This window comes from Echeneis naucrates, chromosome 8 (assembly GCF_900963305.1).
Source record: "Echeneis naucrates chromosome 8, fEcheNa1.1, whole genome shotgun sequence".
In the NCBI taxonomy this organism is placed as follows: domain Eukaryota; kingdom Metazoa; phylum Chordata; class Actinopteri; order Carangiformes; family Echeneidae; genus Echeneis; species Echeneis naucrates.
This window is the reverse complement of record NC_042518.1, coordinates 5,656,057-5,680,676: the sequence shown is the minus strand read 5'-3', so window position 1 is coordinate 5,680,676 and position 24,620 is coordinate 5,656,057. Positions and strand designations below refer to the sequence as shown.

Sequence of the window (24,620 nt, the reverse complement as noted above, 5' to 3'; positions counted from 1 at the left end):
ACGTGTTAAATGCGGTAATTTTTTCTTAGAAATAAAATATAATTTATGATCATGCCAAATAAAAATCCAACATCTCACTAACATGGTCTGACAAAATCCTGGATCTGTGGTGGGATCAGGAACAGGTATGTCAGCAATCCTCTTGGCGGTGCTGTTGAGTAAACTGTGTGCAGTGGCATGAAATTTATTTGGCAAACTAAAAGGAAATTACCCATAAGACTGGACACGGGAAATACGTATGTAGCTATGTGTTTTGAACATAAAGGTTTTAATATGCAACCATCATCACGTAATTATACTTTGAAGTCCAAAACAGGTTTATTGAAATGCCATTTTGAAATGTTTTCTTGAATTTTTCACTCCTGTCAAAAGCAGGAGGAAACAATCAGTTTCAAACTGTTTAATTATTATAATTTTTTTTTTTTAATTCAGTAGCGTCAAAACAATCTTCAGATAAATAATCAGAGTCTGGAAAGTGAAGTGTCCAAAGTAGCAGAAAAACTGTACACATGCCTCAGAAACCTCGAAAATCCACTTCATTATTTCAGCAACAGTAATTTTACACTACTTTTAATGTACACTACTATGAAAGAAAATAAGTAACATGTAAGAGGAGGTTTTTTGAGGCTTTAGTGCTAACCCAAAGTCTAAAACAGACTTTCTTAATGGCACCACGAGAGGCCTGATTGAAAACTTTCAGCCGCTCTGTGAACAAAAACATCGTGTTCTCTCGCCTGTGTATTTTTCTTTTTTTCATGGAGGCTTTCTGCTATTAGTCACAACACACCAGAGTAATAATAGAAGACTTTATTTGTCTTAGAATTTTTTTCAAAGCTCATTTAATTTGATACTTCCCAGCATGTCATGTATAACCAGGGGTGAGCACTCGCTTGCATAAGTTCTGGTGTGTTTACACTTGCCAGGACTTTTACTCAGCAGTTCCAAAGCACGACCCCCAATGAGATTGGATTTATTATTTTGCTCCTTTATCTAAATGAAACATTAAGTGCTCTTTAGTTTGGCTGAAAACCTTATCTTGAGGAATGTTGTGTTTCTCGTAAGGTTACAGTAGATTTTTTTTTTTTTGGATGGTGGGATAACAGAGGTGCTATTGCTGCCCTTCTGATGCTGTGTCCGAGTGTCTTCGGGATCGAGCCACAGTGAACAATACCAATGAAGTTGTTTAGGCCAAAACACCTACAGCAGTGGTTTCTAAAGATCTCACTGTTTGTAAATAACCGACTCAGCAGAGGCTCTGCAGCCTCAAGAACCCAAACTGCAGTTTGTTCTGTGAGCCTATGTAAAATAGCGATTGCTGCATTCGTGCTGGCGTGAGTCTAACATCTTGCACATCTTTGAGGGATGACATAGTCAGGAGAAGGATTTTTTCCTTTCTAAGGTACTGTGCATTCTGCAGCTGTGGAATAACATTGGTGTTCCCTTTTTCTTCTTTTCTCCCACAGAAACACTTTCACGCTCAGTGTGAGACTTCCAGACAAACAAACCATAAAAGTTTTCCGTAAAAGCATCTATGTTGCGAAAGAAACCATAAATATTGTGTTTTTTGAACATTATAGAAACATTTTAGCAACACAAAGAGCAACCTGATCCTATTTGGATCAGAATCTTAAAGTGACATCCATTCAATTAATGCAAATATAGTTGATTAAAAGAAGAAGGCCCTCTCTCCCACTGGGCAAGGTGTAAAATAGGCAAAAACAAAACGAGGAATCTAAAATGTAAGCATGCCACCGTTTGCCTGCTCACAATAAACATGAAGCAACATTTTTCTTTGCAACTAATGCAAAACTGAAGTATGTATTCCTTTTTGTCAATTTTTTGCTATTATTAGACAGTGAGAGACAGGAAATAACCATCTTTAACCATCCAGCCCTCAATTCGCCCCCAAAATATTTACAGGTGCTATTTTGACACTTAACCGAAGCTTTATTTTCATTTTAGTTTCCAGAGCATTCACTGCTCACTTGTGACATGACAAAGTTACTGTTCATATTAAGACTATGTTTCTGAATTACAGACTGTAGCCACTGGTCTGCAGGCTGAGCACCAAAGGCATGGAAATCATACTTTCTTCAATGTGGGATCTTTGAAAGTTTGACCTGCTAGAGGGAAAGTCACGAACTCACCACGGTCTTCAGGATTTATTCTTTAGAAACAATAAATGTTGTAAAAGAAAAAAAAAAAGAGAAAACAAACAAACCCTGCCAGTAGTTTTTCAGATATTTCAGTCCAAACCAAAGTCAGCCGCTGACTAACCAACAGGCTCACATTGCCTTGCACATGACAAAAAATTATGTCTTTCCGTCTGTCCAATTGTTTTTTATTTCAGGGTAAAAAAAAAAAAAAAAAGATCTGCAATTTGTCTTCGCTGATATTTCTAGGTCTTGGTTTCTGTTGACACCCATGTGCAACGCACCAGAAATAAAACATCATGTCATATTGTCAAGAGACTGCCACATCCAGGAATATCATGGCTGAAGGATAGCAAACGTAAAATTGTACATGTAACCATGAGTGACCACTCTTGTCCAGCCACGATGAGTCCTGGGTAGCGGAAGCCTCTCATCACCTAAAGGGCTTGTACCTTTCCAAAACACTGGGACTTTATTAACAAGTCTTAAGATAACATTGTTCTTCAAACAGTTTTCCACGACCTCTCTGACCCCCAGCTATTGTTTCCAAACTAATTTTTCACATACCGATTTGGCCGATTACATCAGGAAACTTCAGACAATATGAAAATCTGACAGCAATGATAATGTTGAAAACACACACACACACACACACATGCACATGCACACACACATGCACACATCTGCACACCTCTGAGGATGCAAGCTGCACAGCTGAAAGTTAGGAGAGATGGAGCAGAAGGACATAAAGGGAAACAGCTGACAGTCAATTAAAAAGTAGTGACAGCTGGATTTCTCATCTGATTAATTGTTCCAAGTGCTCAAAGAAACCCAGAAAAAATATTCCTGGAGGCCACAGGTTCCACTGAAAGCACAGCAAGTTCAAAAAAATATGTCTGTTTCACTCCTTATTCAGTCAACTCTTCAATCACTCCCATAAAACTCATAACACTGGCAAATTAAAGTGTCGGTTCATGCTGCCACTTGTAAATAAAAACCTTTAACACAAATCCAAGTACTTCTCCAGTCAAAGTGATGCTTTGCTCCAGACTCAAATATCTCAACTGTGGGATGAATTGTCAGAAGACTTCATGGTCCCCAGAGGATGAATTCCACCAACTTTGGTAATGTTACTTCAAATTTACATTTGAAGTTTGCCATAGGATGCGTTTAATGACCAACATTTAATCTGCCATCTCCGTGTGGTCAAAATTTAAATAGGCCTGATATTATTACAAATTCCTGCCAACAAATTTCAGACTTAGATTTAGTTTGTGTTGATTGCTGTATTATTTTCGGTGCCATTCTGATGGCAGTACAAAATCCTAAATTAACTTCGCCTGTTGAGGTTTTTAAGGCACAAAGCTTAATGGTGTTGCAGGGAACTTATATATTTATACATGAAGGCGGTAATGAATGGAGGAAGCAGAAAATAAAGTGGTTTTAACTTTATCCCTTTAGTGTGTGCATGTGTGTGTGCATGCTCTAAATAACTCCCTAATCCAGTATCATAGTAAACAAGGAGAGTGCTGTGGGTTGAAAATCAGCGGCTCGAAAAGATCCAGACCGCCACAATCTGTTCCCTGTCAGTCTGAAGACCTGGACTCCCTCCCAAGTTTGCAGCAAGTCAGCGGACAGAGTTCACTGTGGATAGTCTGGCAAGTGTGTGAGTGTGTGTGTGTGTGTGTGTGTATAAGGTACAGTTTAAGTACATGTGAGTGAGCATTCGTGCGCGCTGCCTCCTGCAAATCCAAACAACAGAACTGGCAGTGTTTTTGTTTCTTTCCATGAGCTTACCCACAGTGAAACTGAACCTTTTCAGGATTAACTTAGCTGTGTCCCTTGTTTTGCTTGGGTTTCTTACACAGCGTTTGAGTTGAAAAGTTCTCCCTGGGCTGAGTGTGCCTATTGTGTGGCTCTTTGAGCATGATGTCTGCCAGTAGTGCCCTCGTGTCGAGGGAGGACGTGGTCACAGTCATAGGAAAACAGGCAGCAGCATCAGGTCGCGCTGCTCTTTGTTGGGAACGCTTTTGTTGTTCTTCAGCCTTTTCCAGGCAAGGAATAAATGGCTCTGCCTAACCACTGCTATGAATGCACCACCATGAGAAACATATTACCTGTGGTTGCGAGCGTTTTGCCTCTTCTGGAAATCATCCCTCTCTTTTTGTTTTTCTTTTCGCAAGAATTTCTGGGACACATGAAAGAAATGTTCTCCATCATTGTCCCGGTCAACATTCAGTGAGCGGGAAACACTGCAAATTTCTGTTGGCTTTGATTTCTCATGTTTTGCTTTATCTGTATGAATTACGCATCATCAACAACATTTCGAAACAAAGACAAAAGAATACAATGTAACTGTGAAGCCTTTTCACATTTCCAAGCTCCACCTCAACAGTAACACCGATAACCATCAGCATCAGCAGGCCACACTTAAACTTACTGCATCCTTGACGAAGATCTCAAAGATCTTCGCAAGAGGTGAAAATGAGCCCTGAAATGAGTCTGCTGGAGGGAATGGATTTTCCAACATCAGGACGATAGAGAGGGCGTTTGTCTTTCTGATTCTCACCCCTCAGGCTGACTGGAGGTCTCTGACATTTGTCTACTTTCTCCATAACGGCAGTATAATCAGGAACATGAGCATAAAGGAATTTCCCTCTTATGTAAGGTGCGAGTGGAACCATACTTCTGAGAAAAGTACTACCCTGAAAGTTATCTAGTGATGGTGTGATTGGGTGACACAGGGAGAGAGAAAAAAACACAACAGAGACAACTGGAGCAAAAGGTCAGGCGGCTGGAGAGAAAGTCGAAGACTGGGAACATCCCCTTCATCTCTCACTTCTGATTAGGCATTTTTTGTGGAAACAGCCGGCTGGCCTGGAAAATTAACTTCTCTTAATTGATGTCCAAACCAAGACAAAACTATGTATGTCTCCGTGTTAACCTGTTCGGAGACAAAACTGGTTTCACTTAGATTCCAGCTCAGGAATCAAGAGACCAATCAAACGATTTGCCGACTAGGTGGAACAAGTCACAAGGCATCTATGGAGTATGACAATTTTAACCAGGTTTAGAACAACTCGACTCCGTAAACTATCAAAAAAATTAAGGATTTTAAAAAAGAACAAAAGAGACTGATACTGACCATTTTCTAGTTTAGAGAGCTCTGCCGGTGCTCATCATTTCATCCACCAGTAACAAAAATATTTGACTATGGCAGAGAAAAGTGCTTTACATAAAGAAACATTTGATGACTGTCGCAGCACATAGATGGGAAAGTTATAACCTGCCGTCAAACAATATGAGGTTATATAACTTATAGTTATGACCTTTACAGTGTAGACTGTAGCCTTTCCAGCTTCCCAAGAGGTTTATATTTTGAAATCCTTAGTCTGGATTTTCAAAAATCCTTAAGGGATCAACGTGTGGCAGCTGGAAGCTATGACTTGGCTTCAAGATGTGCGGCTGGTTAAGGTGAGATGAAACAACTGCTGAGTGTCTACAGTAAAAACATGTTTATATAAGTGCAAGAAAATCTGTATTCGTAATATTGATGTGAGACTCAAGTGAGACAAATGGACTTTGCAACATAATGGGCCTCATTGAAGTTTTTCAAAGTAATATTTGTTGCCTTTAAAAACCATTTAGCCAGACCTTAGTTTAAAGCCGCATGGATTTTTTCAGAGCAGGTTATCTGGACGTCAGTGATAAGCTTCGGTTGGGCTCTTTGTATTTGTTTGGATCTGCAGGAGTAAGATGCTCGAGAGCCAGATTTTGCAGCACACTCACCAGTCAGGAGGGAGTATAAACACATCCCTACATCTGTATTAAATCATCCTCTAATGGCCACCTTAGATATCAAAGTCACCTGAACTGATCCTGGGAGTCCTTCTAGGAAACAGCCACTTAATCAACCCCTTCAATAACCTCATATGTTTATCCATCGCTATGTGTGCGAGCTGTATAGAAACAATACCACCTCCCACTGAGAAAAGAACATGGTGGGGGGGGGCAGAGAGAGTAGAGGCATAAAAGGAAGGAGGCCAGTTATGAACATTTCTGGCATTCCTTGGCTCCAGGATTTTCTTTAGGGGAAACGGTCAGTCAAGAGCCACCAGAGCAGGACCCCCCCCCCCTCCCTCGGCTTACTGGCTCACTGCCGACCATGACAGGAAGAGCACATTAAAGCAAGAATTCAGGATATTAGTGTGCATAGATATTGTTTAACCTGACACAAGCAAACAAGCACAAGAGTGTGTGCAAGAGAGAGACATAGTCCGAAAGTGAGAGAAACGCTTCATGACAGTGGAAAACATTGCTCTGTGTTCCTCTTCACAGGATGCTGGCATTTCCTGTTCAGAGGCTGTTGGATATTTGTGGAGGAATGGCTCAAGAGAATACTTTTATTTTCTTTATGACATGATCCAGCCACGGGTAATATGTTTGGGTTTGAAATCACTTTTTTCTATTGACTGCACACACAGGTGGACTATCAACAGCAGTCAAATAGAAACATAGAAAGGGGAAATGGGACTACAGCACCTCCCACCACCCTGACGGGTAAGTCGTAGAAAATGAAAGCGAGAGAAGTGAGAAATGGGATCAGGAGTCAGTGAGTGATGGTTCCGAGTTGGGGAACCTGGAACCTCTAAAGGGTCATCAGACCAACGTGAGCAATTAACAAGAGAAAAATAACCGGAAAACGTCTGCTCTCTACACTGACTGTTGCTTTTTATTATGAAATACTGCAATATTTACCAAGTTGGATTTCCAAAGACCTTTCAAATTTGGCCTCAGGAGAGCTAAAGCAGGCAGATTCCTGAAAGGTAAAAGGAGTACTTCTCATATTGGTGCATTTTCAAATGACAACTTTACCCCCAAACTCAGTCTGTACCTGGTGATGGCCTTGGATAAATGCTTGGAAATTAATTCATGCTGCCAAGTATTATGTTTCATTGCTGTTGGTGCTTTATAAAGAATCACACACAGACATTGGAGTTTGATACGAAATGCAGATGTATTTTTTTTTTCCATAGTTATCTTGCAATGCATGCCATCAGCATTTATTCATTTTAACATATCGTCCACAAGGACAAGTGCAAACCGACCTGAAATTCATAAGCAGAAAGACAGGAATATGTAAAAGTTAAAGTACAAAATGAGACGTAAATAATGATGTTAACATTCATATAATAATAACAAAACAGTTTAAATTTAATACTAATTCACAATATACATTTCAGTACTTTCTTTGCTCCCGAGTATCTGAAGGCAAATATCACATATTTATACAACTCAGGGCTCTTCAGTTGACCACATAATCTGAACTGTTGCTTTCAGCCCCTGCTATTCCCCCTTTCCATGACTGATGTTTTCATTTAAAAGAGCACGTAATCTAATGGCAACATTGAAGGTGGGGGAAAATAATAATAATAATTGTGCAACTTGTGCAATAGCCAACAAAACAAAACGAAAAAGTTTAAGATTAAAAAAGTGAACCAAGTAAAAAATAAAACGTAAATATAAACACAGAGGTGAGGTTGAAAAGGCCACACTTTGTGAAAGGTGACCAAAAAAAAAAAAAACAGTGGATGGTGGAGAATATGGTCAACATGTACAGTACATTGTGAAAGCTGACTGTGCTTGATGAGCCTTTGGTTTCTTACTATTACACGGAAATCCAATAACAAAAGTAAAAAAAAGTGCTCAAGATTGTCCTTAAAAAAATAAAGAATGATACCACATCCATCTCAAAACTCATTGATGTGGCTCTGGATATTTAAGGGGCTGAAGTGGTATAACAAACACACATAAATAAACATATAAAAGTTTGGGACAGCTCACGTCTGGCTTCAGCGTAGGTGCTATCCATTGCTTTAATTCCTCCATTAAGTGGAGCCATCTGTCAAAACCCTTCACTTCCTTCAAAAAAACAAACAAAACAAAGCTCATCTCGGCTGAAGCAAAACTTGTTTTGATGAGCGCAGTCAGTGAAGATTTCCCAAGGAAGCATGAAGGTACCTCACCTCCTTAAAAAGGCTAATTGGGTAAAAAGAGAAACCAGTGTGCATGCAGGGTGAACTAGTCACAGTATAAATGTGAGCCTGGTTCAGTTCTGTTACTTTTAAGGCAGCAGTGCAGTCCTTCGACACAGTCCTCGTGTCTTCTCCCACTCTGCATCTTCGGTCCTCTCACCTCCCTGCTGTGCATTCATATATCAGCATGGAGTAGCATGCATTATTCACACACACACACACACACACACGGAGGTATCAGACTTCGCACAGCCCAGCTCACATACATCACAGCAGTACAAGCAGCCAGCAGCAGCCGTATAGCATGGCCTTGTGTCAGATCTAGGCCAAGGAGCTGCAGGCTAGATGCTTTCAGCGTCTGCTCCGTTTAAGTTTGGATTTCTTTCCTCTCTCGCCACCTCCTGGAGCGTCATTCAGCAGATCAGCTCCTGCTGTATTTCGGGCCGTGTAGGGAAGGGTGGCTCATTGAAGGAGAAGGTGTCGCGGCCCGTCTTCAGCCCGCCCTTGCTTGTGCAGGTGAGATATGACCCGATCAAGCCCAGTTCAGGGGAGGGAGCCGGGCTCTCGGGCTCCGACTCAGACTGGCTTGTCTCCTCCGGCTCGTCCAAAGAGGAGGCCGACCTGTTGACGAGGTGCGAGTGGGAGTGGGAGTGTGGGTTCAGCCAGGGGTGTTTGAGGCATTCTTCTGCCGTGGCTCTCTTCCTGTACACACAAACACAATAACACTGCGGATGAGTGGAAATTCCCAAAGAGTTGACATAACCATCGGATTGCCTGGATCTTCCAATTGATCCAATTGAATCCATTCTCATGCAGACGTCGGCCATATTCCTTGTCAACTTTTGGTTTGGAAAACCACAAAAAAGCAGTTTTTGCTCTGAAGACCCCCTCCCTCAGTCCCCCAGTATTACACAAACACTGAGGAATCTTCCAATTTTCCAGTGCCACCACTAATCTTCTGCAGTTAAATGATACTGCACAGGGAGTATGGCTCTGGATGTGAGACAGAGGCTGCTGCTACTTTTTAAACTGATGTATTAAGAGCCAAGCGTTAGAGCTCTCAATCAAAATTAGGCTGAAAATTAAATTAATCAGAAATACCATTACGCAGTTTTCGGGAAACCCCTGCAAAGTTTTTTTCGAACACATTTGTGACACATAAAGCTGTTATTTGATAATAAAGATATCGGCACAATTTTTGTAACGAGCTGAGTTTACAACCACTATCTGCAAAAGAGGAAATGTGACGCAGATCTGGTTACCACAAACCCTTTTTTGGTATGAAGATATGCTTCCGGGCGGGTATCAACCTGACTCACATCCTTGATATGTAAAGTGTCAAAGTGATGATAAATCAGAGTGAGGCTAATGGAAACTTTGGAGTTTTATCCCTAATCAGAACATGACATCATGTTCATATTTACTGTAAATCAGCCTCACCTGGGGTTTTTAAGCAGCAAGGACTTGATGAAGTCAACAGCCAAGGGCGAGATTCCTTCAAATGTGTCTTGTGAGTAGTCCACATTTACTTGGGAAATGTTGAGGAATGTCATCTGCTTATTGTCGCCCTGGAAGGGCGACTCGCTCGTCAGCATGACGTAGATCAGTACCCCGATACTCCTGCAGCAGGAGGGAGAAAGGGAGGGAGGTCATAAAGCAATTTGTCCATTTTAAGGGTCACAGACTTTGTATTTCTACACACTGTGATGCAACAGATCTGTGGCAGAACAGATTTGCCGTCATTAATTAGCTGCAAGCGTGAAGCAAAGATGATCTTAAGACCAAAGGTGTAGACATAAAACTGTTTCCTGCATGTTAGGGTTTGTTGTCACTCCCACATATTGTCTTTATTCCTGATACTAAAGCACACACTAAATGACTTTTGCATAGCCTCCGTGAAAATGGTTGGAAATAGTCTGACTAACTACAGTAGCACACTCACCACATGTCTGTAGCTGTGCTGATCGGGTCGTAGTCCAGGATCTCTGGTGCTGCAACACAAACACATGGTCCTGGTTAGTTAGGCAAACAACACTCAGACTGAAAAGACGCAGGTGATCCTGTGTATGAACTGAAAGCAGGACTCACCCACATACTCTGGGGTACCCAGGATCTCCCTGACCTCTGTGATGTTGTCCATGCGCCTGGACAAGCCGAAGTCCACGATCCGAATGTCACCGAGAGGCCTGGCGCTGGTCAGCAAGATGTTCTGGGGCTGGAGATGAAAAAAGTAAACGGGTTAAAGAGAGGTCTGCTTCAAAAGGATGAATGATTATGGTGTGTTACTAGTTTGTCAATCATCATAGCCAAGATCTTCCTCTACGCTTATTAGGTGAGGCCAAAAACAAACCGACCACTCGGTTTGTGTGTCTAAATGCTGTTGTTTGTCCAACTGGCTTAATGCCAGAGCTGGTGAGAGCATTTGAGATAAACCCAAGTGGAGGAAACAGGCTTGGACCACTTAGATCCACGAAAGAACCTGAAGACACCTCACGCCTACCAAACCATAGGACAGGCGTATTTGATCATCTAACCCAGAACAAATACAATTCTTTAAGCCACTTATTCACATTTAAAAGAACTGCATAACATGTGTAATGATAAACCAGATGCTTGGTTCATTTTTCGAGGGCAGAAAGCCTCCATAAAGACTTCCTTTTTAACCTAAAGGTCCACAAAAGAAAACCTGATAGTTCCTTTCCTGGCTGAATCCTTGTGGGAACGGGGTCATGACACAATGAATGAGATGTGGTTGCATAACAGAAATCACACCTCCGTCAGTCTTCCCCTCGAGGGAATACACTGTCCTTTATGATCATGTAATGTTTCTGTGTACGTACCTTCAGGTCCAGATGCACCACATTGTTTCGATGCAGGAAGGCCACGCCGTTGAGGATCTGCTTGGCCAGCCGGATCACATCTTTCTCTGTGAAGGCGTCATTGTTCTCATCGACACATTGGTCGAAGATTTCACCGCCGGCAGCGCTGAGGGAAAAGCAGAGGAAGGAAAACTGAGAAAAAAAGAACAAGGATAAGATGTGAAGAAAAGAACGCCACATGGATAACCACCCAGTGGAGTTTGGTTTGGCTTACTTTCATTTTTGATTATTCACCTTGTCATAATAAATTGCACCTTAAACTGTAAAAATACGCCCTTCCTTTCAGTCTGAATGTTGACGATGGTCAGTTCTAGCCTTCACGTTTATAGAATTTTGGCGAACAAACCCAAAACCACTTTTAGTTTCTTTAATATTACATAACTGCCCGGTCTCCACATGAACGTACTTTGACTTGTAGGAACATTGTCTGTCCACATCTACACACTGCATGGGAGTCCAGCATGATTCAAGATAATTTTAGCTACTCCGCCTCTGCGTGTACTTTTCCCTTTATAAAGGAATATTACTGGAGATAAGAACGGTCATATCAGCTCACAGCAGATTCAGATAAGGAGTTGTATAGCCTGACATATCGTCAGTTAAATCAAAACAGAGGAAACAGCAGCAACTAATCAAAGACTAAACTCTCTTTTAATTAAAAAAAAAAAAAAAGAAGAGGGGGGGCAGGTCAAGTATTTGTTTCTGCGAGGGGGCAGTCAGATTGGTAATTGCATACTGTACTTTTTGAGCCTTAGCCTCCATAGTTCTCTTCTGGTTTGCTCAAAATAATTTACGCACAAGTGATTTTCCTTTTTGTGGAATTTTGCAATTCAACATGTGAATGGAGACTTGTCAGGTTCGTCTTGCCTGGTCCTGCCGCCCTTGTGTAACCACTTGAGGTGAAGTGGAGACATGGTACATGAGATGCTCCATCTGTCAGATCAGTGCCTGAAGCAGGCAGTGCACCAAAGAAACAGGAACCATGTGTGAGGGATTTAGATGGCACACATGCTTTTTATCTTCAGGGAAAAACTTTTTGTGACCAGGCCTTCTGCATTTATGTTACATAACCACCACCACCCCCCTTTAGCCTCCTAACCCTGTGCTCTTTACCATCCCAGCTGTGAAAATAGCACTCATGTTTTCTTGGATTTTGAGGATATCCTTCATTGGTTCGTATAATCTTTTCTTTTGCTCGCAGAAACAAATACTTGACCTGCCAACCTACCCCACTTGTTGTAAACATGCTCAATCCCACCTTAACAACCCCAGAGAGTCCAAGAACAGTGGAGACCATAGAAAGAAACACTGCCCCTAATCTGTTTACGCTGATCTGCACATGTATACCAAATGCAAGCAAGCCTGGTGTTGGTGTTTTCATTTGGGAGAGGAAATGAAAGACATATGCGGGACAGTCTGATGGACGCTTTTGATTTTATTGTTGAAATCTGCAATATGAGTTACTGTTATGTCGAGAAAAGAGTCAGACTTGGATTTAACCTGGAAGCAATAACTGTAGCTGTCTGAACAATTAAAACCCTGAGATGACAGAGTGTTTAAAAAGGCTGATTAAGCTGTCAGCGAAGTGCGTGAAAGGATTGAAAAATCTTGATAAAGATCATTTTGTTTAAGTTCAACAGACTGCAAGGATCCTGGACAAGCACTTAGGAACAATCCGATACTTCCCTGAACTCTAAATATCGTCTCTGAGCTCTCCCTCCCTCCAAGAGACTTAATGTACTCACTGCCTCAGTGTGTGGGCAGAACAGCCTCCCCCGCATCACCAGTGCAAGAATAAACCCACTGTAACCAACGTGAGCAGAGGCAAGAAGAGTCTAAACAATCATTTGAAGACCAGAACAGATGGACCTCAATCTCTGCGGAAAAATATTTTCTCTACTTCTCATTAAATGTCTTTTCAGTCATTCTCTTTGGTCAAAGCCATCCTTGGCTGACCACCAAACTTAGGTGTTCACTTGAAGCCAAAGCTGTCAGTTAGACTGCACATCTCCTCCAGCGTACTAGTCCAATTATAGCATGCTGAGGACACGAGCACTCTGGGTTAGATCACACGCAAGGAGGAAAACTGAAATTAAAATTTCCATGGATCGTCGATCTCTAGAGGAATAAAACATCTAAGAGGAAATGAAATGAGATTCCTTGTTAATGAACTTAGCAGATCAGTTGTAATGAAAATGTAATGAAAACTAATTGCATGAAAGTGGAGCCCTTTAGCTAGCGCTGTCCCTCCAGAACAAGAAGGTCGTGGGTTCGGTTCCCGGCCTGGGGCCTTTCTATACGGAGTTCACATGTTCTCCCTGTGCCTGCGTGGGTTTCCTCCCACCGTCCAAAGACATCATGTTTGGGTTAACTGGGGAAATTCTTTGTAGGTCTGAGTGTGGGTGTGTGTGGTTGTTGGTCTCTGTCTGTCTCTGTGTGTTGGCCCTGTGATGGACTGGTGACCTGTCCAGGTTGACCTCGCCCTCATCCAATGTGAGCTGGGATCGGTTCCAGTACCCCCCGCAGCCCGGAAACGGATAAGCAGTAGAAGATGGATGGACGGATGGATGGAACCCAACATTACATTACATTACACAGTTGACATTTGAAGGGCTGGGATCTGAGATGAGGTGTGTTACGGTTTTGACTCCTTCAACTACAACCTCAAAGGTCATCATGTTCCTACGGTGCATTCGAGTATATCTGGAAGAAAAAAGCTGAATATGAGGGCTGTGCCTCACGGTGAGCTCATCACTGTGTGATCATTTTTAGCAACTTTGCACAAAAGCTCAGAGGTGAGGCATGAACACTTTTTAAAGCGGCCATCTGTCAAACTAGTCATTATTCTGGGGTTTTCTGTGGTACTGACGCACACTGCAGCTTCACTTTGAGAGATGATTAGAATTCAGTTCTCGCTTCCATTTCTCTGACATTAGCAAGGATGTGGTTGTGGCTATGAGAAATGTGTATGTGTGTATGTGTGTATGTGTGCACATCTGTATGTCTGTATGTGTGTGTGTGTGTGTGTGTGTGCTACACTTTATACCAGGGTGGTGTTGTACTACTTTTGGGAGCTTTGCTTGTTGCTCACATTTAAAGCCTCAGGAAATGGAAAATGGTTAGCGATTCTTGAAACTTATGCTGAGGTCAGACGGTTTTTGAGACGCAGGATTTCTGCGGCCGAGGGGTCTCACCATGAGCACCACTGCTGCTTTTGAGAACTGATGTACAGCATGATGGATAATAACTGTCAAAAGCGTGGGCTGGTATTTAAAAACCAAGCCCTTCAAGTGATAAAATAAAAGACAGTGCAAGCTGCCCAGAGCTGCTAAGAGCTCCATTCGGCAGCTGAGGAAGAACTGTAGACCAGAGCTGAGTGACCTCATGCCATGTTTTCTCTGCAGGCATGCGGGGGTCAACTGTGGTGCTACTTCCCCTTTCACACTTCAGTCAGAGGTCAAACACAACCCCACAGAAAGACTTTTGTTCTGCTGAGGCATTCCTCGTCTAGGATGAGGATGACAAGTTAGGAGCGGGCCGGAGAGGGCTTCCTGCCTGTGCAGCCAGCAGCTCAGAAACAGGGTCAGGCTAATGTGGTTCAAGTGTAATTGCCCAGCGTTATCTCCCAATAATGAGGCAAGGGTGGCAATTAAGATGCTTAGTGTTCTTTCCAAATCCTCATTAAAGGCCTTCACTAGGTGCATCACATCATTTAACACCAAACCCACAACATACCAGAAGCAGACAGCCAGGATGACCTTGCAGGGTCACTGAGTGAGCAGCTCATCTCATCCAGTTTGCATGCACGTTAAAAGTCAGTTAGCTATCTTAGAGCAGGAATAGATTCTGGCAGTTGGGTCTTAGTGACTCATTTATGCCTCTGTATTCATTTTCACAGAGTGAGAATGCTGCAGCGATGCCACATTGGTACTTAAAGTGAAGCTTACTGACAGCATTCAGCTGAGGTGAGGACGCTGAGCTGAAACGAGCAACGAACCACAAAAGTGACACAATTTCCATGCAGCGTTCATTTCACAATAGTGTGAGTGTGTGCATTTCGCTTTTTTTTTTTTTTTTGAGGTGAGACAAACTCGGCAAGTGTCACGCAAGGACATTCTCAGCAAATAACACTTAACTCTGAGCTGGGAAGTGATTAAACATTTTTTTTTTGTTGCTGTCATCAAATCAGATAAAAGATGACAATGAGAACCACCACCAGTGAGGTTTTTCACAGTAAAAGATTTCTCAAAAATAACAGAAAGTAGAAAAAGAAATTAAAGAAGGAGTTAGAGAGTTGTCTTTGATCCAGTTTTGGGGGTGAGGGTCTGTCAAACTCTGCTGATAGCAGGTTTATGGTGAGCAACTGAAGGGAATTTCTCTCCCGGCTGACGGAGACCCTGTTATTTTCCCTGTGGTGGTACAAACGCCAGGAAAGTGAGGAAAGGCTAAATGACCATCATCATTGTCTTCTTGTATCAGTGGCAGTGTAGGCCGGGGCTGGGTGTGGGGACGTGGGTCTGCTCCAACAGGTTTTTAGTTTTTATTTTTTTGGTGAACTTTTAAAGACCATGGTATTTTATTTATTTATTTTTTGTTCTGCAATGCTGGTTGACTTACCACTCGAGAACAAGGATGATTTCAGTGTTGGTTTCATAGACCTCATGCAGCGCCACAACATAGGGGTTTGCCTTGGCTGACTCCAACACGGCAATCTCGTTCAAGATGTCCATTCGACAGTCCGTGCCCTTCCGTCGCTTTCGCAGAAACTTGGCAGCATACTGCTTCCCCGTTGCCTTCTCAATGCACATCTTCACGACCGCAAACTTTCCCCTGGGAAACAAAGAGGGGGAGACAGAGAGTGATTAGTGAGGAGACGGAGTAATCGCAACCACATTACTGTCTTTACAAATAGATCTGGTCAGAGACGGTTCTATTCTGTACCCAAGCAGCTGACTGGGACTGGCAGATCGCATTTGGGTTATTCAAAACTGCAGCAAATGAAAGGCTAAAATTACTGGACCCGCTCACCACAGTTAAAACTGCAGTGAGGTGAAACTTAGATTACAGTGCGAGACGTTTGGAAAAGCCCACCACCAAGCCACGAGTGCAACACTGCGGGCGAGGTTGGAGAACCGTTTGGAGATAAGACGTTTAAGCGGCATCGTTTGAAAATTTGACATTGCATTTGGCCGCTGATATGCTCAGCTGCGGTGGTGTCGTCAGACATTTGGTCCCCTGCCCTCTCCTCCTTTTCCTTTAGCCTTCAGGAGGGTCTAACGGGAGGGAGATAAGGCTGACAGTTTTTGGCAAGTGCTGCAAAATAGTGGGCAGGGACCTGATAACACTAAACACCACTTCACAGGTCAAGCACAAACAATGAGATGCAGCGGCGGCTTGAACGCTGAATGTAGTAGGGAAAATATGATATGGAGCGGGGGAAAGAACACCCCCATCACATATACACTGATAGATTCAAAGCAGGTGGTAAGGGTCAGCCGTGGGTGTGGGCAGGATGTCCGATGTGTGCAGAATTGCCTCTCTGTGTCAAGCGGACCATAATCACCCGCCGTCCCTCCCAGGCTGATAATGAGGCCTTGTCCATTTCCCCTTTCTTCAGAGCTGACAGCAGCAGGGACAAATGGAATTGTGTCGCCGCCTCCGTCCAGACCCTTAGCCAGAGTCTGCTTCTCTTTGACAGTCATACAAAAGCTGACCAGTCAGTTAACACAGCAGGCGCAGCAGCGGGACCACCCACTGGACCGCAGCGGGGGGGGGGGGGGGGGGGGGGGGGCTTACAGTCAGGTTGGAGCCTGAGCAGCCCAACCTCAACATCTATATCCAACATGTCAGTGTTTTAATGAGCTACACCAAGAGTCTGAGGATGAGCGTGAGCTGTGCGGAATTTAAATCAAGTGTCCAAGTCAGAGAGGTCCAGCCAGCATGGTGCCGCTCATTTTCCCACACAGTGTTACTGCAAGCCCACTGTGCTGCAGACCAAAAACAGCAACTGTTCTGGCCGGAGCCCGGTTGTGTTTTGGCTACCACCCCGGCCGGCTGTGGGGGCCCGTTCCCTCTCTTTTGCCTTTTCCCAGTCTTGCAGAATGGTGACGACTCATTGTTCAGGATGAAAAGGCAAAATCCGTCAGAGCCTTTTCATCCTTAATTAGCCAAGTTCAGAGCAGCTCACTGTGGGCTGGGAACTACATATGGAGTGAAAAAGGATGAGCGCTGGCCACGGAAAAGAACAACAGGAGGCCTTTCAAAAGCTGACAACAGGTCAGAGGGTACTTTCCACGGCCATCTTCCAGCCGGTTCTGTTCACACTCTGTCATGTTAACAGAAAGCGCTGAAGCTCAGAGTCATATAAAACATCATATGGCTTTAATGTTGTGCAATTATCTGCTCATTTTAGTTTTTAGTTTAATCACAGTGTCTTTGATAAAACTCACTAGAATCAGTTTGAAAGAAGTCTGTTATCATCATTGTCATCATCGTCATCATCATTTTTACTGTGACGCACAAAATGAATTCCTCTTTAGTGCCAAAGATGGTCACAATTTGTTTGAGAAACTGGTTTCCTGTGGTGTCTGCGTTTTTGTTTTTTTCTTTTTTTACACTGACGTGAGAAGTGACAACACTCATTTGCTTGTGCCACAGACAGCCTCACACACAACCTCAGTTCCTCATCCTCTAAAGTTTGCCACAACATTTTACTGTACATTGTTCTGCAGGCGAGCACAGCTCACAGCATTCAGACGATCACGGGGTCCCGAAACGAGGGCAGACGAGCCTGATTGTTTCTATCAACTGCTGCAAGAAGTCAGCAAACATTTCCTATTTCTAATAAGATGTACACCCCTCCTAATGTGCACAGTGTATAGCTGATCTTCTGGCATGCAGCTCTATGTACATTCTTCCCCTTAATGCGATTATGCAGCCTGATCTCAGGATGTTGTTGGGTCGGAGTCATGAGAAGAGGATGGAGGGAGGATGAAGGGTTGAGGTATGAGTGTGTGTGTTGGGGGGGTATTTCGGAGCTGCTGTCCCCTGGGGTGTCTGACCCTTCACTTAGCCTGTCCCAGCTCACTGTGCAGACGTGAAACTGAAAGGGGGAGCTACAGACACACATCCAGAGTTGGCCTGGGTGACAATCAAACAGCTGTTGCATTGAATGGAACCTAAAATAAAATCCACTGCGGTTTCGGATCTTCGCTCAAAAATTAGTTTATGGGAAAGTCATTAATGTCTGGCATGCAGGGGAAGTCCATCTTAAATGGTACTGAAGTCAGAGTCTCAGATACACATATCAATCACCCAAAATGCTTTAGTTAAAAAGAGAGCAACAGAAAAGTGGCCGATGATACATTTCATTTTGTTATTGGATGCTGCAGCTCTCAACAGGCATGGGACAACAAAGTGTCAAGAGAGTGAGTCTGTCTTTAAACCCTTTGTGTTAGTATTTACATTAAAACTGCACAGTTTTATCTGCCCTGAGTGTCACAGCTGTGACACGCTGAAAATGTGACCTCAAACTAATCCTGAAGTTTGTGTTTCATTCAGACCACAGAAGTGAGCGTCGGAGAAGAAACTTTCTGAAAACAGAAAACAACATCATGCTGTCGTTCTTTCTTCCATGGCATTTAAAACCGTGTGTGGACAATCCCCGCAGCTTCAGCAGACATCTTCATCACATGAACTATTTCCCCTACTCCTCACAGGACCATAAAGTCCCAAACTTCCCAGCGTTCTTTAGCCAAGACGCGCAAGATTACGCATCACCTTCCCGGTGCCAAAGCGCATTTGACGGAATGAGAGACATGTAAATGTTCAATTAACACGTTTCCTACAAACACATGCACGGCGCTCAATCTAACTAGATTATAGGATTATTTTTTTTTAATATATAATCTTATCAAGATATTGTGGCGAACCGCAGCCAGCCAGCCAGCACGCAGAAGACAGATTGGTGACCGCTGCTTGGGGAGCAGCTCACTCACCTGCCCAGCTCTTTGCCGACCAGGTCGTAGCTGGATTTGAAGGGCTCGGTTCGTATCCTGGTGTGGATCTTTGTCACCATCCCGTGTCTGCTCATCGTGGCTGGAAGTCGCGACAAGAATTGAAGTCAAATAAATCTTCCTCAACCGCAGAGGAGATCCAAAAACTTAAAAAAACAAACAAACAAACAAACCAAAAAAAGTTCGGGGGGGGGGGCAAAACTTAAGAACACAAACAAAGACCAAGCCGATTGTCTGATCCGATCAAGTCAGAACTGGCATGATAAAAAAGAGCGCAGCGGAGCCGGCAGATAATCCAGGCAGAGGATGGTGGTGATGATGCCCCGCAGCAGCGTGACACAGACGGTGCGCTGAATTGGTTTGAGCGCTACTACACATTCCTGACAATAAACTCCCCCGTCTGACCCGCCTCCCCCCTCTCTCTCACCTCCTCCTCCCCCCGCTGTGACGCTCTGCGCTGGAGACCAATGAGTTCACCCAGCTGGGAAATGGTGCGTTCAAGTGACAGAAACTGCTCAGCGGGCCCAGGTAAACAAACACAAACACGCTTGTTCTGACCTTCCTGGTTATTAGGATGTTTTAATAAATAGTTTTACTGATTGAATATCAACAGCTGCCGTCCATTACAGCCCTCCCTATCATTTACAGCAGATCAGCTGTCGGGGTAGATTTGTACACAATTACCATCCCTGCAGCAGCTATGGTAACCTGTATTCAGCTTTGACTGTGCCCAAGTGTAACCCCATATTCAGTTCTCTTCACAGCTAGAAGAGGCCTAAAGGTTCAACAGAACGTGGTGTTCACACGCTCACAAACATGTTAGGCATGTATGGCTGGTATGTGTTTTCCTTTTGCTAGGAGCTGGGCTTGGCTTGTGCTGCAGGTGAAACTCTTCTTTTTTTCTCACACGACGCCCATGAATGTGAAGCTGCCCTTGGGTTATGAGAGCTTAGTCGACGTGCGAGCCATTAAAGAAGAATTCAAGGTATGCCGTTACATATAAAGGCCATTACTCCCGTGGTTTTGATGTACCCCTGCTAAAGATGCTCTTCTGCTAATTATCAGTACAAGCCAATGAGGAAACTAAGGCACACGAGTGTGACGCTGGGAAATGTGTCACCTAAGCTCCAGGGGCTCTCAATGCTATAACTGTGAGGTTGTTACAAAGACTGAGGCCTGAGCTCACCCCAAGCCAACGGAACAACACTTCCCCACCCAAATACACAGGACTTATAATAAAGGGAATGGGGTTGGACGCTCTCCCAGTTAACAGCTCGTGAAGAGAGGACATATGAGACGCTTGTGTTCCTCAAAAGCATTGCATCTAGTAGAAGAAGCCAAAAAAAAAACCAAAACATGGTGCATTTGTGCATTTAGATTGATTGTTTGATTCGGTTATTTTCAGCAGGCTCGTACTTTTCCTGAGAGACTGTTGGCAGCCTGTGTTCTTCATGTTCCTGAATGAGGCGATGATTATTAAAGGGATGGCAGGATGACGCCTTCCTCTGTGCTGCTTTTGTTGCTCATGGCTGAGCACATTGCATGTAGTCGCTCACATGCCCCACATTGCTGTTATCTCTCACACAGAGCAGTTTTGTCCAATTTGACCCCGCCAAAGCTAATTTTGTTGTCACAAACAGCAACTGATGTAAAAGAGACCTATTGAGAGTGGACATTCCTCAGGTCAGTACCGCGTCATCAGCGTCCATCGACAAGGTTACGTAACCTGTTACGCCTCCTCAAATTGTTACCTCAAGCCTAAACTCGCCCTCTCCGACGTCTTGACCCTTTTTCTCTGCCAGCCTTCCCATTAAAACCCAAGGTCAGAGTTCAGAGGGCCCACATTAGTGAGGGAGCGCTACCAGGTCCCCAGGAGACTTAATGAAAACACATACCAGCGAATTAGCCTGCCAGCCTGCAGTTTAGCTAACATAAATATGAGAAGTTCAGCCATGACCTGGGGATTGGGGAACACTAGACAAATAGGCCCGTCATGACTAGGCCAGAAAGCATGGCGTGTGTTGTCTCCCCCTCCCCCCCCCGGAGGATGTCTTTACAAACATGTTTCAACTTCTGCATAAATTGCGTATGGACCATCCTGTTACAGCATTAGATGGCGTTCTTCCTGCTATCTCGTCCTTACACAGGCTGGACAGTTAGGGAAGTTAAGAAGCGGCTGAAGAGCCAGAGACTGTAAAAAGACTTGGGGTGGCAGCAGAGTGGGGGCCATATCCGGTGTTAAAGAAGTGACTGTTGTGGGATCAGGGGGAAAAGAACACTATTAAACTCTGTTATGACTCCCTTAGGTAAAAGTGTTAGAGAGACAGTGAGCCTCTTGTCCAAAGTCTCAGCGATATCCTTTCTCTCCCGTCGTTCACATCGCCAAAGGGAGTATTAAAAAGAAAAGAGGGCTCTCATTATGTAAGTTCTTCTTCTGTGACTGTGACAACGTGGATTGCTGCTGTTCATTTACGAGGCTGCTTCGAGGCCTGTGCGGTTATGTTAAGCCTGACTTCGACTTTTCCTCCCTTTTCTGACCACAATTAGGTGTTTCCAGTCTTGTTGCACAGAGGTGGTACGAGTTAAAGAAGTCCAGCCCCAGCAAATGTTTGAATTATAACACGTCCTTGCGAGATATGACTTTTACAGATGAGGGTGAAGCAGCCCTTACTGATAAAAATGCTTTTGAGGCTTCCTTTCCCTTGTTTCCCTTTGCTCCTTTTCTAAAGGAGAACATCTTGACGGCTCCTGATAGTCGCTCTCACAGGAGCAGCGTTTTCGTGATAATGAAAAAGCCATCAACCTTCCTTAGGAAATTTGTCCTGTCAACAAGGCCTGAAAGACCACATCTGCAAAACCCCAAAACCTCACAGAGTATGATTACCAGCTGTCTCTGTTTATGGTTCTTCATTATAAACCATTGTTTATGCACAGAGAGGATTTCATTTAATGAGTAGGTTCAGACGCAGAAGGTCTACTTCGTAATCTCACCTCAGTCAATAAGTTCTTTCTATGGCTGCTTATACAGAGCTTTAGAATGTATCTTATCTGCCATGTGTTGTGCAATTTGTAATTAACAAATGCACGGATGCACTGGCACAAAAAAAAAGGTTAGGGTGAAAAAAAAAAAAAAGAATCAGCTCCTCATCTGTGTTTCTGCACCACCGACATGGTTAGGGAAAGATAAAGGCATGGCTATTTAATATGCAATGTCATGATTTCATTGGCGCTGTAAATCATCTCTGCAGTGTGAGCCGAGGTCACACACTGGTGTGATCTCTAATCCATTTGCAGTGACCTCAATGTAAAGCAGTCTGAATGGATTGGCAGAGGTCTCACACCTCATAAAACTAAACATCCCAGAAACTTCAGTTGATTTAGATGCTTAACGCACCACCCACATCTTAACTCCTTCTGCCCCCAACCCCTCCTACTTACTACCACTGCTGCTGGGGCTTCTGCCACAACAACTATTGTGGTTAACAAAAAGGGACAAATATCTCCTCTGTGGCCTGATGAGAGAATCAGCTGGTTCCCAAACACTGGGGGTGGAAGGCATTCACCTTGAGACTTCAGGATGACGTACAGAGCTGACGCTCAACTGGTATTAGAAGATCAGTTCCTAATCCTTTTGGCAACAGAGAAAAACACTAAAGGAGGGATAAAAATAAAACATCTCAATGGACTCAAGATCTGTTTCCCTTGTTTGTAATCTAAAAGCAACACGTGGCAAAGTTTCAGTGTGTGGCCTCGCTGCATTATTGGCCATTATTGCGCTATTTTAAAACTTCAGAGTCGGAGCTTCTGAAAGCACAGTCGTCCATGATGGGAAGTGAATGCCTGTTTGTAATGTTTGTAGATGAAAAGGAATATAAAATGTGAAAGATTTTTTTCTTTCAAATTCAAAGCAGTTTTTCTTTTTGAGCTGTGTTTCTTTATTTGAATCCAGGGCACGTTAATACACTGAAGTACGACCGCAGCCGAGGAACATTAGGGGGACAGCCTTAATCAGTTGAACACATGATCTGTAGATACAGTACAGTATATAACTTTTGGAAAATAAAAAGAATAAGTATTAATGGAGTGCCAAGAACAGATATCCTAAAAAATCACTTTCTCTTGACCTCAAATAAGTACAACGTCTGTCGAACATTGACATTCACACTAGATGTTCTGCCAAGATTGTCTACATTTCTGCTCCTGCTAAGTTCTCTTCAGGTTTCCAATAACTAGCGTGGCCCTTCCTCTCCTTTAACCTTCTGTCCCAGCAGGAGACCTGCACCTCAGTTTCTCATGTGAGGGAGTGAACATGCTTCTCACCTCCTCTGGCTCCCAGGGGTGCTTCATTTGTCAGTAATCTCCCTCCAGGCTCACACATGTAGGATGAATGCCTCCGATTGCATCTCTGCTACAAATCAGCGCCCCCCCCCCCCCCCCCTCAATAAAAGAAGACCAACTCTTTGATAGAATCAGCATTAGAAACAACAGGACTGAAGTCAGCTCCCCCTTCTGTGCACTAATGTTTTTTAAAGGAGCGACAATAATAGATGTTAATCACATTTGAACAGCTGGTTTTGGTTCATCTCTCCTGATGAGGATACCAACGGGGAAAAACTGGTACGATCCTTAGGGTAAATCCAACAGATGGGAGACACAGAGGAAACATAAAGTAGGGCACTGGGAATGTTTGTGTTTTGATTTCAGACCCACTGATTGCAATGGAAAGCTTGAGTGTGAACTACATTACTTTTTTTTTTTTTTTTTTTACCCTTACACTTTCTTTTTTTTGGAGGGGTGGCAGCAACTGATTTGTTTTTCACTCAGCCCACGCTGGTGCAAAACAGCAGCAGCACAGGAAGAGAGGAATGAAACGGGGAGTAGATAAAAGATCTTCTCAGCTAGAAGCAGCAGAGAAAGACAGTTTGCCACATCCTGCTCTTACTTTCTGACAGGATTTCATAACCACGTCTGCTAGACGTTGCTCGCACGGAAAGCCAGTGATTGTGGCGAGGTCCTCCTTTCCCTGGGGCAAATGAAGCAAAACACAGCATAAACATGTACAACACAGACACACAAATTAGTAAGACTGGTGTAGATGACAGTGGAACAAAAACGAAAGGCAGTCACAGAGGATAAAAGGTATTAGGTCGTCTTTCCACAGCAACAAAGCGAAGAATAGAAGCAGCATGCTGTTATGCTCTGTCTGGCTGACTCTGCATGCAAACAGCTTAACAAAGCTTTGGCCAAAATAGCTACATGCATATTTAGATATTACACCACCAGAAATGCTGTTGGGGCGTGGACATTAACAGATGCAACCAGACTTGGACGGACACACAGCACAGACAGACCAACTTAGAAACTGAAAGGGCTTTCTCAGCTGTTGCTTCTTTCTCCACCCCCGGTTTACAGCCACATCATTGTCTCATTAATCCATCCAACAACAGGCACATTAAGTCTTTCACAGCTCACTTCTCTGTACATGCTTTATATCAAACAACACTTCCATTATTCAGATCGTATCAAAAGAAATGAAAT

At 43.5% G+C, this 24,620-nt stretch overlaps 1 protein-coding gene across 1 annotated transcript; it reads right to left on the bottom strand.

Annotated features, from left to right (window-relative positions):
• Nucleotides 1–7,156: 7,156 nt before the first annotated feature.
• Nucleotides 7,157–19,449, bottom strand: stk17al (serine/threonine kinase 17a like). The gene is made up of 7 exons (XM_029508273.1): nt 19,065–19,449; nt 15,685–15,897; nt 11,029–11,173; nt 10,277–10,403; nt 10,131–10,179; nt 9,629–9,808; nt 7,157–8,890 (listed from the first exon to the last, which is right to left on the bottom strand). Exons 1-7 carry the CDS (start codon nt 19,157–19,159, stop codon nt 8,602–8,604), a joined length of 1,098 nt encoding a protein of 365 aa, XP_029364133.1. The 5' UTR covers nt 19,160–19,449; the 3' UTR covers nt 7,157–8,601.
• Between the last annotated feature and the right edge of the window lie 5,171 nt (nt 19,450–24,620).

Bases quoted from the DNA above. Each gene is read 5' to 3' on its own strand.
- stk17al (XM_029508273.1), bottom strand. From the start codon at position 19,159: ATGAGCAGACACGGGATGGTGACAAAGATCCACACCAGGATACGAACC. The intron at 10,404-11,028 runs GTACGTACACAG...TTTCATCTCCAG, and splicing joins TGGTGCATCTGGACCTGAAG to CCCCAGAACATCTTGCTGAC. The intron at 10,180-10,276 runs GTGAGTCCTGCT...TTTGTGTTGCAG, and splicing joins GGGTACCCCAGAGTATGTGG to CACCAGAGATCCTGGACTAC.